General features: G+C 49.3%; 1 protein-coding gene across 1 annotated transcript in view; it reads left to right on the top strand.

Annotated features, from left to right (window-relative positions):
* Positions 1-1,815: 1,815 nt before the first annotated feature.
* TEKT5 (tektin 5) overlaps positions 1,816-14,239 on the top strand; it is a 46,937-nt gene continuing 34,513 nt past the window's right edge. The window contains exons 1-4 of the mRNA XM_043914301.1: positions 1,816-2,476; positions 8,079-8,162; positions 9,013-9,083; positions 13,096-13,239. Of these exons, the coding sequence (XP_043770236.1) occupies positions 1,901-2,476; positions 8,079-8,162; positions 9,013-9,083; positions 13,096-13,239 (875 nt within the window). The 5' untranslated portion in view covers positions 1,816-1,900. The remainder of the gene's footprint in view (positions 2,477-8,078; positions 8,163-9,012; positions 9,084-13,095; positions 13,240-14,239) is intronic.

Genomic DNA, 14,239 nt, shown 5'->3' with positions numbered 1-14,239 from the left:
AGTTGACTGGGGAGAAAATTCACATTAACCATTACACTCCACTAACAAGGACCATTGTTTTGTTTTGTTTTGTTTTCATTTATTTTTATTAGTTGGAGGCTAATTACTTTACAATATTGTAGTGGTTTTGCCATACATTGACATGAATCAGCCATGGATTTACATGTGTTCCCCATCCCGATTCCTCTGGGTCTTCCCAGTGCACCAGCCCTGAGCACTTGTCTCAGGCATCCAACCTGGGCTGGTGGTCTGTTTCACCCTTAACAAGGACCATTTGAGGGTTGATCGTATTGTCTTTCTCATTTCAAAAGAGAGAAGAATAGAATCAGTAAAATAGGGTTACGTGTGTGTGTGCTAAGTCGCTTCAGTCGTGTCCGACTCTCTGCAACCCCGTGGACTGCAGCCCGCCAGGCTCCTCTGTCCATGGGATTTCCCAAGCAAGAATACTGGAGAGGGTTGCCATGCCCTCCTCCAGGGGATCTTCCCGACCCGGGGATTGAACCCGCATCCCTTACATCTCCTGCATTGGCAGGCGGGTTGTTTACCACCAGCACCACCTGGGAAGCCCTCCAAAGGGAGGAGGGACCCTGCAAATCAAGCACCCCTCTTGTTGAATACCTCGAGACATTATTGCCACTCCCACCAACCAAGGAGGGGAGGAAGTTTCTTGATGGAATAAAAGTATTGGTATAGATTAGAAGGTTGAATATTTTTTCTGGATAATGAAACCCTCAGTCTAGACTCCCATTCACCCATTGAGTCCTGCCTCAGGCACTGGGAGTTAACGGTGACGCCAAATAGACATGGCAGAGCCCTGCCAAGGAGCTCACAACCCCTCCGCCACCTTCCTTAGTAAGATCAGGTTTGTTGAAGTATAATTTACGTACAGTAAAAATCAGCCTTTTCTGTTGCTCAGTTGTGTCTGACTCTTTGCGACCCCATGCACTACAGTGAGCTCAGGCTGTCCTTCACTGTCTCCCAGAGTCTGCTCAAACTCATGTCCACTGAATGTGATACCATCCGACCATCTCATCTTCTGTCGTCCCCTTCTCCTCCTGCCTTCCATCTTTCCCAGCATCAGGGTCTTTTTCCAGTGAGTCAGTTTTTCGCATCAGGTGGCCAAAGTACTAGAGCTCGACCCTTTTTAGTGGATGGTTCTGTGGGTTTTGACAGATAGTTGCATAACCCCCACCACCATCAAGATACAGAATGGTGTCATCATTCCCAAATTTTCTCCTTCTCCTTCTGGTCAATCTCCCTCTCACCGCCAGCCCCATCGATCTGTCTTCTGTCCATATGGGTCTACCTTTTCCAGAATGTCATGTAGATGGAATCATATAGGATGTAAGTCTAGCTGCTTCCACTGAGCTTAATCCATTTGAGATTCATTCCTGCTCTTTTGCGTGCCAAGAGTTCATTCTGTTTTACCCCTGAGTGGTATCCCATGATGTGCATGGACCACTCTGGTACCATCCTGGGGACAAAGAGAGAAGGGAAACAACTAGCCTTGACCACCTTGACCCTGAGCTGATTGGATGTACTGGAGTGGACCGCATTCTCACATAGGCAGAGTTAAGTGTGGAAAGGCAGATTTGATTCTTTATTGAAAATACACAAATGACATTTCTTACACCTCCAACTCTTGTCAATTGAAAAACTCATTCATGTTGTTGGTTGTTTTGTCTGTGTTTCGACTGGGATGCTATGACCCCAGCAGGGGGAAAGTGAGTGGCTGGGGATGGGTGCCCATGAGGGCACCACTCCCCCAGGCTTTATGACAACAGCACCGAGTCATAGAGGCCCTGCCCATCCCAAAGAGAAGCCCCTTCCCCTTCCCCTTCCCGTGGTGCCCTGGCCTCCCCAGGGCAGACTTTTGCCCTAGCAGGGCTGAAGGGGGAAGATGGAGTTTCTTGGAACAACTCAGACCGCCACTTACTGTGGTCCCAAGAAACCCTGTGGCATGAGCGCGCTGCCCACGGTGGCGTCCGGCCCGACAGTCCAGGAGTGCTACCAGCCCTATTACTTGCCAGGGTATCGCTACCTCAACTCTTGGAGACCCAGCCTCTTCTACAAGGTGGCCAACGCCCAGACCTGCCTGGATGAGGGGGCCACCTGCCGCAGCGCCGTGCGACCGCCCACCATCCTGCCAGCCGTCCGCTCCGCCCTCTTCTGTCGCTACAGCCCCCAGGACTGGGACCAGTCTAACCGGCTGCAGTTACGTGGGGCCGAGGCCTCACGGCTCTGGGCCGGCCGGATGACGGGCGACTCCATGCGGCTTATGCAGGACAAGGATCAGCTGACGCGCCAGATGCAGGAGGGGACCTGCCGGAACCTGGGCCAGAGGCTGTCGGACATCGGCTTCTGGAAGTCGGAGCTGAGCTACGAGTTGGAGAGGCTTCTGAATGAGAACCACAGCTTGGATGCCATTAAGAGGCGGCTGGAATGCGCAGCCGAGGAGCTGAGATGTCCATTGCAGGTGAGCATGGGGCAGGGAGGGGGTCCTGGGGGTGCCTGGGATGTCAGCCCGGCAGTACAGTCCCACACCCCCGCCTTGAGTGAAGGTCAAGGTGACAGGCATCTTGCAGCTCAGTTTGAGCTGCATCATCAGCCATCAGTTCAGTTCAGTCTCTCAGTCATGTCCAACTCTTTGTGACCCCATGGACTGCAGCACGCCAGGCCTCCCTGTCCATCACCAACTCCCGGAGTTTACTCAAACTCATGTCCATTGAGTCGGTGATGCCATCCAGCCATCTCATCCTCTGTCATCCCCTTCTCCTCCTGCCCTCAATTTTTCCCAGCATCAGGGTCTTTTCAGATAAGTCAGCCCTTCGCATCAGGTGGCCAAAATATGGGAGTTTCAGCTTCAGTATCAGTCCTTTCAATGAACATTCAGGACTGATTTCCCTTAGGATGCACTGGTTGGATCTCCTCACTGTCCAAGGGACTCTCAAGAGTCTTCTCCAATACCACAGTTCAAATGCGTCAATTCTTCAGTGCTCAGCTTTCTTTATAGTCCACTCTCACATCCATCATGACCACTGGAAAAACCATAGCTTTGACTAGACGGACCTTTGTTGGCAAAGTAATGTCTCTGCTTTTTAATAAGCTGTCTAAGTTGGTCATAGCTTTTCTTCCAAGGATACAAGTGTTTAATTTCATGGCTGCAGTCACCATCTGCAGTGATTTTGGAGCCCAAGAAAATAAAGTCTCTAACTGTTTCCCCATCTATTTGCCATGAAGTGATGGGACCAGATGCCATGATCTTAGTTTTCCAAATGTTGAGTTGTAAGCCAACTTTTTCATTCTCCTCTTTCACTTTCATCAAGAGGCTCTTCAGTTCTTCGCTTTCTGTCATAAGTGTGGTGTCATCTGCATATCTGAGGTTATTGATATTTCTCCAGGCAATCTTGATTCCACTTTGTGCTTTGTCCAGTCCAGCATTTCTCATGATGCGCTCTGCATATAAGTTAAATAAGCAGGGTGACAATATACAGCTTTGACGTACTCCTTTCCCGATTTGGAACCAGTCTGTTGTTCCATGTTTAGTTCTAACTGTCACTTCCTGACCTGCATACAGATTTCTCAGGAGGCAGGTCAGGTGGTCTGGTATTTCCTTATCTTTAAGAATTTTCCACAGTTTGTTGTGATCCACACAGTCAAAGGCTTTGGCATAGTCAATAAAGCAGAAATAGATGTTTTTCTGGAACTCTCTTGCTTTTTTGATGATCCAGTGGATGTTGGCAATTTGATCTCTGGTTCCTCTTCTAAATACAGCCTTTTCTAAATCCAGTTTGAACATCTGGAAGTTCACAGTTCACATACTGTTGAAGCCTGGCTTGGAGAATTTTGAACATTACTTTACTAGCGTGTGAGATGAGTGCAATTGTGCGGTAGTTTGAGCATTCTTTGGCATTGCCTTTCTTTGGGATTAGAATGAAAACTGACCTTTTCCAGTCCTGTGGCCACTGCTGAATTTTCCAAATTTGCTGACATATTGAGTACTGCACTTTCACAGCATCATCTTTTAGGATTTGAAATAGCTCAACTGGAATTCCATCACCTCTACTAGCTTTGTTCGTAGTGATGTTTCCTAAGGCCCACTTGACTTTGCATTCCAGGATGTCTGGCTCTAGGTGAGTGATCATACCACCGTGATTATCTGGGTCATGAAGATCTTTTTTGTATCGTTCTTCTGTGTATTCTTGCCACCTCTTCTTAATATCTTCTGCTTCTGTTAGGTCCATACAATTTCTGTCCTTTATTGTGCCCATCTTTGCATGAAATGTTCCCCTGGTATCTCTAATTTTCTTGAAGAGATCTCTAGTCTTTCCCATTCTATTGTTTTCCTCTATTTCTTTGCATTGATCGCTGAGGAAGGCTTTCTTATCTTTCCTTGCTATTCTTTGGAACTCTGCATTCAAATGAGTATCTTCCGTTTTCTCCTTTGCTTTTTGCTTCTCTTCTTTTCACAGCTATTTGTAAGGCCTCCTCAGACAGCCATTTTGCCTTTTTGCATTTCTTTTTCTTGGGGATGGTCTTGATCCCTGCCTCCTGTACAATGTCACGAACCTCCGCCCATAGTTCATCAGGCACTCTATCAGATCTAATCCCTTGAATCTATTTCTCACTTCCACTGTATAATCTTAAGTGATTTGATTTAGGTCACACTTGAATGGTCTAGTGGTTTTCCCTACTTTCTTCAATTTAAGTCTGAATTTGGCAAGAAGGAGTTCATGATTGGAGCAATAGTCAGCTCCTGGTCTTGTTTTTGCTGACTGTATAGAGCTTCTCCATCTTTGGCTGCAAAGAATTTAATAAATATGATTTTGGTACTGATCATCTGGTGATGTCCCTGTGTAGAGTCTTCTCTTGTGCTGTTAGAAGAGGGTGTTTGCTATGACCAGTGCATTCTCTTGGCAAAACTCTATTGCCTTTGCCCTGCTTAATTCTGTACTCCAAGGCCAAATTTGCCTATTATTTCAGGTATTTTTTGACTTCCTATTTTTGCATTCCAGTCCCCTATAATGAAAAGGACATTTTTTGGGGGTGTTAGTTCTAGAAGGTCTTGTAGGTCTTCCTAGATCCATTCAACTTCAGCTTCTTCAGCATTACTGGTTGGGGCATAGACTTGGATTACTCTGATATTGAATGGTTTGCCTTGGAAACAAACAGAGATCATTCTGTCATTTTTGAGATGGCACCCAAGTACTGCATTTCAGACTCTTTTGTTGACTATGATAGCTACTCCATTCCTTCTAAGGGATTAATGGTCATCTGAGTTAAATTCACCCATTCCAGTCCATTTTAGTTCGCTGGTTTTAGTCCTCTGATTCCTATCATTGTCTACAGTCAGCTTTAAGGTAAATATTTATATATATGTTTATATATGTGTGTGTGTGTGTGTGTGCTCCCACTTAGTCGCTCAGTCGTGTCCAACTCTTTGTGACGCCATGGACTATAGCCCAGAGGACGCCATGGCTCCTCTGCCCATGGGATTCTCTAGGCAAGAATACTGGAGTTGGTAGCCATTCCCATCTCCAGGGGATCTTCCCAACCCAGGGATCGAACCCAGGTCTCCCACACTGCAGGTGGATTCTTTACTGTCTGAGCCATGAGGGAAGCCATGAATACTGGAGCGGGAAGGCAATCCCTTCTCCAGGGAATCTTTCTGACCCAGGAATTGAACCGGGGTCTTCTGCATTGCAGGCGGATTCTTTACCACTAAGCTATGGGGGAAGTCCGTTTATACATATACATATATACACAATATATAGTTGTGTATATATATTATGTATGCATACATATATTATGTACATATATGCATATTATATACATATAAGTTATATATAACTTAGTCAGTTGACAATAATCCCAGTGCAATCAGGGTTCCTCAGACTGAATGGAATTTCCTTTCTCCTGAGGTTGCATCAGAATCACAGGTGCTTCATAAAGACATCACAAGCACACATGTGTGTATATGTACGTGATGGTTTTTAGAAGATGTGTTTCGATTAACTGTTTTATTTTTCTCCATACCCCTTAAGACCCTGCTAACCTACTAGACAGCTTGTGTTTTTACTTATTTACTGTTTTGCTTCGTGCACTAGAATCCAGGCTCCTCGAGGGCAGGGATTTCCGTCTGCTTTTTCAGCAAGGACTGCTGTTCAGCTGTGAGGGAACAGTATGTCTATGAAAAGTGAAATGAAAGTGTTATGTCCCACTCTTTGCAACCCCATGGACTGCAGCACGCCAGGCTTCCCTGTCCTTCACCATCTCCTGGAGTTTAGCCCATTTGCCAGAACTCTATAGGCTCCCTGGCTGCAGAGGAGTCTAGGTAACTGAGAATTTGTCACTGGGTCCCGGCCTGGACATTGGGTGGAGGGACTGGCATTATCTGCCTTGGGCTGTGGAAGATTATCGTGACCACATAAGACAGTGTCCTGCTGCCTCCTGGAGCACGTGGGGGCGCAGACATCCTGCCTGCTGACCTCCTGCATCTGCGTCTGCTCCGTGTCAGGCATGGGGACACCTGTAGGGGGGGCCCTGCCTCCAGATCCCTTGGAGATGGAACAGGTTCTGACCACTATGGGGTGTTGGGGGTCCCAGCTGTTTCCCTATACCCCCAGGTTGCCCACCTGGAAGGACAGTGAGCAAGGACCACTGCTCAGAGATACAGGGCAGCATCCAAAATCCAGTGCTCCGCCCACTGCCTCCAACCCACCTCACTCGCCGAGCCTGTTTGGAAAGCCCAGCCCTGCCTTATCATGTACGGCCCCCTGTGATAGCCATACGGGGGCACAGGGACCAGAGACATCTCACTTTTATGCACTTGTTTGCACTCCAAGCTGACCACCTTGGTCCAGGTGCCTCTCAGTGGACAGTGATGACAGCCTCCTTCTTGGCCTCCTGACTTCTGCTCCCTTCAACCCATTTTCCAGACAGTAGCCAGAGGGATGGTTTTAAACATTAAACTAGATTTCTGTACCTGCCTGCTAAAATCCCCTCAGATGGTTTCCTAATGCACCCTAGGGGTTAACATCTGAGTTTCTTGTCACAGACCCAGTGCTTCCTGTCTGCTGCGCCTCCTACCCCAGGGCCTTTGCACTAGCCGTTCCTGCTTCCGGGCACAGTATCCCCATTCATTTCTGCTGCTTCTCATGGTTCAGGTCATGGTCTGCCACCTCCTTAGAGAAGTCTTCCCTGACCACCCGGCAGGTCCTTTCCCAGCCACTCACAGTCCCTTATTTTCATCCCAGCCCACATCACAGAAACGACTGAGTTCCTTTCTGTGTTCATGTGTGTTTGTGTCCTTGCTCTTCTGTTCAAACTCCACATGAGCAAAGGCTGTCTGTTTAGTTCACTGCAGTGTCCCCAGTACCTTGGTGGATTGTGACGCAGAGAGGAGGGGGCAGTCACTTATCCTGGAATCAAGGATGCTTTTGCATCCTGGTGCCAGATGTCCTGCCGTGCTCCCTGCCCCCTTCTCCCTCCCGTGCTCTTTGTGACGTTACAAGCCCATGGCCCGTGACCATTCTTTCTCAGTCTGCTGCAGCAGCATCTGCTGAGCATCTGCTCCCTGACTTCTATTCCATTCTGCTCATGTCCCCATGACGGTCGTAAGGGCCATGTGGCAGGGCTGCCTGGGTCTCACTTGGCCTCAGCCACTTTCCAAAGCTCTCCCCCCATTCAGAGATCTCCAAAGAGGGGTTTTCAGATATACATACTCATAGGTGATACTTATGGACAGTATTTTAAGTGCTTTATACTTGTTGAGCTGACTTAACGATCATGACCTACTTGAGGTGTGCACTAATTTTGCATCCGTGTACCATCTCAGCATCCCACAGCCCGCCTCCTTCTGTATCCCCCATCCCCCTTCTCCTTCAGCATCTGGCAGCCCCCACTGATGGAGAAGGGGAGGCAGAAGCCCAGCCAAACACACAGTAATGGGGATCCACAAAACACCCAGGCTTCCCAGGAATGAAACAGATCATGGCAAAGGAATAAGCGAGTCACTTCGGCTCAGGGTCTACAAACAGCTGCAGTGAGAACACACGATTTCTCATCACTCCCTTCAGGTGGCCCTGGAGTGTCTGTACCAGCGAGAGAAAAGGATCGGGATTGATTTGGTCCATGACAACGTGGAGAAAAATCTTATCCAGGTAAGGTGCCCCCTGGGTCTGGCCAGCCCCCTAAGGGAAGTGGAAGATCAACTGGTCAGAGAGGTTTCTGAGCTGCCTGTCAAGAGTAGAAGCCACATGTGTCTCCCCGCCCCCCCCACCCTGCACGCCATGCAAAGTTAGGACTCAGAAAGTGTGGCGGGGGTTAAGTTGCAATTTAGAAATAGTGAGAGATGAGGTCATTTGACCCCCAGTCTTTTCATCTCCACAATGGGCATTATAATAGTGTGTGCCGTGGTGTCACTTCAGTCGTGTCCAACTCTTTGGGACCCGGTAGCCCGCCAGGCTCCTCTGTCCATGGAATTCTCCAGGCAAGAATACTGGAGAGGGTTGCCATGCCCTCCTCCAGGGGATCTTCCCGACCCAGGGATCAAACCTGAGTCTCTTGCATCTCCTACACTGGCAGGTGGGTTCTTTGCCACTAGTGCCACCTATCGTGAGAGTAATACCAATAAACAGCGGCAGTAACAGCCAGTGTTTATGGAGCACCTATTACATGTCACACACGGTCACATATCACTTCCTATGCGTTATTTAATTCAATGATAAGAAGTTCTATGCATGAGCCCGTGACACATAGTAGGTGCTGCATTTTCTTTTACTCTGGAGGATATAAAAGAAAGGACAGGAGGGATACAGAATGTACAGCTTCCACAATCAACTGTCCGTTGCCTGACCAGGGGATCATGCGGGTTGAGGCTGGAAATGGACCCCCACCCTGACATTTCACCTCATGGGATGGAGGGTGGGCAGTGAGAGGTGAGGGGTGGGGCGCTGGCCTGGGAGACAGGATGCTGAGTTTCTGAGCTCTTTCTGACTTCTTTCATTGCAGGAGGTAGATATGATAAAATGTTGCCAAGAACAGATGAGAAAACTAGCTCAAAGGATTGATATCCAGATGCGGTAAGAGCTGTTTTCTCTTCCTCCTCTTGGAGTTTGTTTTGGGTGTCCCAGGTTTCTAGGGGGCAAGATGGATGGGGCCCCCACCTCCAGGTGGTTCTTTTGATCAGTGGTGTGCTGGTAAGAGTGTAACAACTAGCTTTCCCCAGGGAAAGAAAGAAATCCTGATTTGTCATGCTTGTCAATTTCAGGGATGTAAATACTACCACCACCGCTGATCTCAGTCTACCTATAGGATGCTACTGATTGATTTTCATGAGTCAGCACATCATTGGTGGTTCTTGTTGGCAGTGAGTGCCTTGGCAAAAGAAATTAGGCTCCCTGAGGGTCCTCTTACCCTGTGGCTTCCCCGTGTGAGTCGCGAACTCTGGGATACATCCAAGAGTGGGTGGCATTGGGCATCAAGGTGAGGGGCCTGGGAATCTTCAGAAGGGAGCTGGTGGATGCCTTGAGCCATCATTCCTTTGAGTCTTCAAAGGAATCAACTTTTTGTTCTTGGGAGATTATGTACCTGGTATCATGGCAAGCCAGGAACCACCGCCACCACCACCCCCCATAATTGAAGGGGAGGCTTGAGTCTTACAGGACTGGAGACTCATAGCTGAGCCCTTGGCACTCAGATGGCCCGGAGGTAGCAGCCTGGCTCTTGAGCTGGGCCCTTGCAGGACAGGCTGTTTTACTGGCTTCTCCATTCCTCATTTGGATGGGCTGGCAACCTTGCCAGGGCTGCCCCTTCCTGCTGTGTAGGGCAAGTGGGCAGCCTGCGTGGGATGCTAAGGGGTCTGGGAGCCTGCACTTAGGCTCTGGGGGCTCGGTGCCCTGGTCTGCTGTATCCCCAGAAACAGCAGTCACGCCCACATGATACACACAGCAGCTCTCTGACCCCACTGAGGCTGTAAAAAAAGGGGGACAGGGTTGGAGAGAATTATCCAGGATAAAACGTCATCCAGGGCAATGTTGAAAAGCTACCTGCAGATCTAAGGGTGCAGTCAGGGGCAGAGGAGTTGGGAAGACTCGGGGAGACCTCAGAGGTGGAGAAACATCAAAATGAGATGCAAATACAGCAGTGACCGAGGCAGCAGCTGAATGGAGGAAAGGAGAGTTGAATTCCATATTCTGTCCTGATTTGTGGCAGTTCACCTACTGCTTGGACTAAACTTGCCTAATATTTGTCTATAAATTAACTTTTTATAAAGCCTTCAATACTTGTACTTAGAACAGGAAAGTTTTAACAGAGAGGATGCTTTGGGCAGGCATATGTCTTTATTGCATTTTTCTTACCTTTATGGTTGTTGCTGTTGAGTCACTACATTGTATCTGACTCTTTTGCCAACCCATGGACTGTTGCCCACCAAGCTCCTCTGTCCATGGGATTTCCCAGGTAAGAATACTGGAGTGGGTTGCCATTTTCTTCTCCAGGGGATCTTCCTGACCCAGTGATCAAACTGGAGTCTCTTACTCTCTTGCATTGGCAGGCAGGGAAGCCCCGCCCTTATGTTTATGATCACTTTTTTTTTTTTTTTTTAAGCAAAAGAGCATGGTTTTCCATTTGTGGTTGTCTTGCGGCTGTGACAAAATTCTGTGTCGGAGTGACAGGAGGCCTCTAGTTTGGGAAATGGGACAGTTTGAGTCGAAAGAGTGAACAAAATCCCAGACTTGAAATTGGGGAACTGGACCCTGGAAGAGAAATCTTGAAACTGGAGTGAGCGGAGGGCTGCTTGTGCAGGAAAACTAGAAAGACCAGGGTGGTCTCCTCGACTGGGAGACACAGAATGAGAAGCTCAGAGCGAGCGCTGGTGTCAGAGGGAGAGAGAGACAGAAAGAGAAAGACACGAAGCTGTAAACAGACAGAGATGAGGAGCATAGAGACATAGGGCCAGAGAGGGACATAGACGTGCCAGACAAATACAGAAATCCAGAGTGAGAGAGGTGGAAAAGATAGACACGGAGAAAGAGGAAAGGAGAACAGGAGAGGCTGGGAGGGAAGCCGTCCGTCAAGGCAGCGCAAGTCGGGGGGAGATGAGAGCAGGTGGACTTTGCCAGGATCAGAGGTCCACTCACCCTAGAGAGAGGCCCTTTGACCTTGGGCAGTGGCCCGCGTGTCAGAGGATGCCTGTCATCTCTTGGGGAGGTGGCTTGAGCTGCCAGGGCAGCCCAGTTACCCGAGGATTGGCCACAGCCTCATCAGAGTGCGCCCTGACCCCTTGGGGAGGCTCGATCGCTGACCCACCTGGGGGCCACCCTGGCCCCGAGCAGGTGCTGGGCTGTGGACTCGTGGTTTTCTAAGTGAGGCCTGGGGCCTGCATCTGGGTGGGGTCGAGTCCTCACCTCGCCAGATGCCCCAGCAAAGCAGAAAAGGCTTTTCTGACTGGGCAGGAGCCAAGTTCAGGCTTTTCCTGGTGGGCCAACAGCAGGGTGAGCTTTGGCACTGGCCAGAATCCCCATCTTGGGGGACAGGCTGCCCCCTCCTTCCCTGGGCCTCATTAGCCAGGGCCAGGAGCTGGACCGACTAACCCGTGATTCTGAGGCCCTAGGTCCTCCTCTGATGCTCTGGTATGTGTGTCTCCTACATTCTGTTCTTGTTTTTGTTTTTTTAATTTTTTGGCCTTGCCATGTGGCATGAAAGTGAAAGAGGCTTCTCTCGAGACTCAGATGGTAAAGAATCTGCCCACAATGCAGGAGACCCAGGTTCGATCCCTGGGTCGGGAAGATCCCCTGGAGAAGGGAATGGCTACCAACTCCAGTATTCTTGCCTGGAGAATCCCATGGACAGAGGAGCCTGGTGTGCTATAGTCCATGGGGTCACAAAGGTGCACAAGGATCTTATTTCCCAGACTGGGGATCAAACCCATGCCCTCTGCAGTGCAAGTGTGGGTTTTAACCACTGGACCACCAAAGAAGTATCTCATTCTGGTCTGTCTTCTGGTTCATAGTGTAGGGTGGGGCCCCATTTCTCCAAGGCTTTGCCAATTCCAATGGCCCCAAGGGCCCCAGTAGGGCTCTTCCTGCCCCAACATGACCCTCTGTGCCTCCTGATGGGTGCAGTCCCAGCATAAGGATTTAATTTCTTTGCTCCTGACCTGTTTTTGAAGCCTTTCACCAGCTTTCAGTATTTATAGCAGAAAAAGAACGTGGCAGAAAGATAGAGACAGGCAGGGAGAGGTGGAGAGAGACACACCCAAGCAAGATGGGGCAGAAAGATATAAAGATGAGAAAGACAGAGATAGAGGGAGGAAGGGAGAGAAAGGGAGAAAATGAGAAGATGCAGGAGGGGGAAGAGATGGATCCAGGTGAGATGTGAGATCCCTTTACCCTGACCAGCCCTCACCCTGGGTTAATGGCTTCCTCCTCTGTTCCTGTGTATCCTTTTCAAACCTGCACTGTTGCCCTTATTCTTTATTTATTTTTTCTGTACTTATTTACACACATCTGTGAGCAACTTGAAGGTAATGCCTGGGTCTTACTCATGTCTTTCCCCGCTATGCCTGGCATAGGGTCAGACACAATGATTTGTGAATCAATTGAAATCTGGCTTTGTCCAAAGTGCGAATTTGTATCTTTTATATTAGGTCAGCAAACTACAATCGGAGGGCCGGAACTGGCCCACCGTCTGTTTTTGTAAATAAAGTTTTATTGGAACATGGCCATGACCATTCATTTACAGATTATTTATGACTGTTTTCCTACATAGTTGAGCAGTTAGTTGCAACAGAGACCACATGACCCGCAAAACCTAAAATATATAGCATTTGACCCTTTACAATAAATATTCGCTCTCTCCTGTTCTAAGTGACAATAGGTCTGTTTGGACCGGGGGGATGGGAGGGGGAGTAGGGGGAGACCCTGGGTGTGTGGTGGGGGCCTCACGGTGGGAAGAGGGCTGGAAGCTACTGGGGGTGGACAGAACATCCTCCTGGGGTCCAGAGACTCGGTTTCCAGCAGTGACCTCCCCTGTGACCCTGGGTGAGGGACCCTGGATGAGAGCACAATCCTGGGACACATCCTTGCCTCCTAGTGATAACCGAGATGCTCAGCACGCCCTGGAGAGGGACCTCGAGGACAAAAACTCGGCCGAGTTCATTGATGAGAAGTGCCTTAACCTACGGAACACGTCAGACTGCATCAGCTTCTTCCACGGGGTGGAGAAAATTGATGGCACGTGAGTACCGGGCTCTCGGTCCCCACCTGGCTGTGCCCGAGGGGAGCCTCGAGAGGGGTTCGGGGTCCACTCCTGCCAAGGAACGGGAAAGGGGCATCAGGCCCCAGAAAAGCGTGGAGCCGTGGATTGGATGGGTTGTGGGTTGAATTCAGTTGCATGCCACAGAATCCGATTCTGGCTAAGCTATGATGGAATTTACTGGAAGGCTGTCGGGGAGACTGAGGCTCCAGGGGAAGGCTGGAGGGGGAGGTTCCGGCAGCCTGAACGAGCTAATCAGCTTTGATGTTGGAGTACCACTGTCTTGCCCACTTCACCAAGATCCAAGTTCCAGGAAGAGAGCACAGGTGATTGGTTTGTGAGGGTCCCACAGCCGCTGCTCTTGGGGCACCTGGATTGGCAGGCACACCAAACAAATTACAAGACAAGATGACTTTAACCAGGAGGGGGAGGAACAAAAGCTTGGTTGGGAGAGTCAACTGATCCCTGCCCACTCTGGTTAAGTGTGGGTTCTGGGACTTCCAGGGGCTAAAACTCCATGCTTTCAATGCAGCGAGTGTGAGTTCAATCCCTGGATGGGGAACTAAGATCCCACATGCCTCACTGTGTAGCCAAAAATAATATAAAAAGCTTAAAAAAAAGGAGTGGATTTGGGAGCCATGTTGCCTGGTTTCAGATCCAGGCTTCAATGAACCCTCAGAACAAAGGACTTAATCTTTCTGGGCTCCATTTCCCCGCCTCTACCACTGGAATAAAAATAACATCCACCTCCCAGAGTTGCTGTGAGGGTGGAAAGGTGGGCGTCTGAGGCGCTGAGCACAGATCCTCGCGTCGGGAATGATGATGGCTAACCTTTATTGAGTGCTTGCTGTGTGACCCCATTTTCTCGTCACAACAACCATAAAATAGGTGCCTCTCCTGTCTGCCTGGCATTGCTGTGGGCATGTCCCAGCATCATGGAATTGCTTGAAAATGAAAGCGAGCTTTCCCCATTGGTAGTTCA

This window comes from Cervus elaphus, chromosome 10 (assembly GCF_910594005.1).
Source record: "Cervus elaphus chromosome 10, mCerEla1.1, whole genome shotgun sequence".
Taxonomy (NCBI): Eukaryota; Metazoa; Chordata; class Mammalia; order Artiodactyla; family Cervidae; genus Cervus; species Cervus elaphus.
This window is presented reverse-complemented; position numbering and strand designations above follow the sequence as displayed.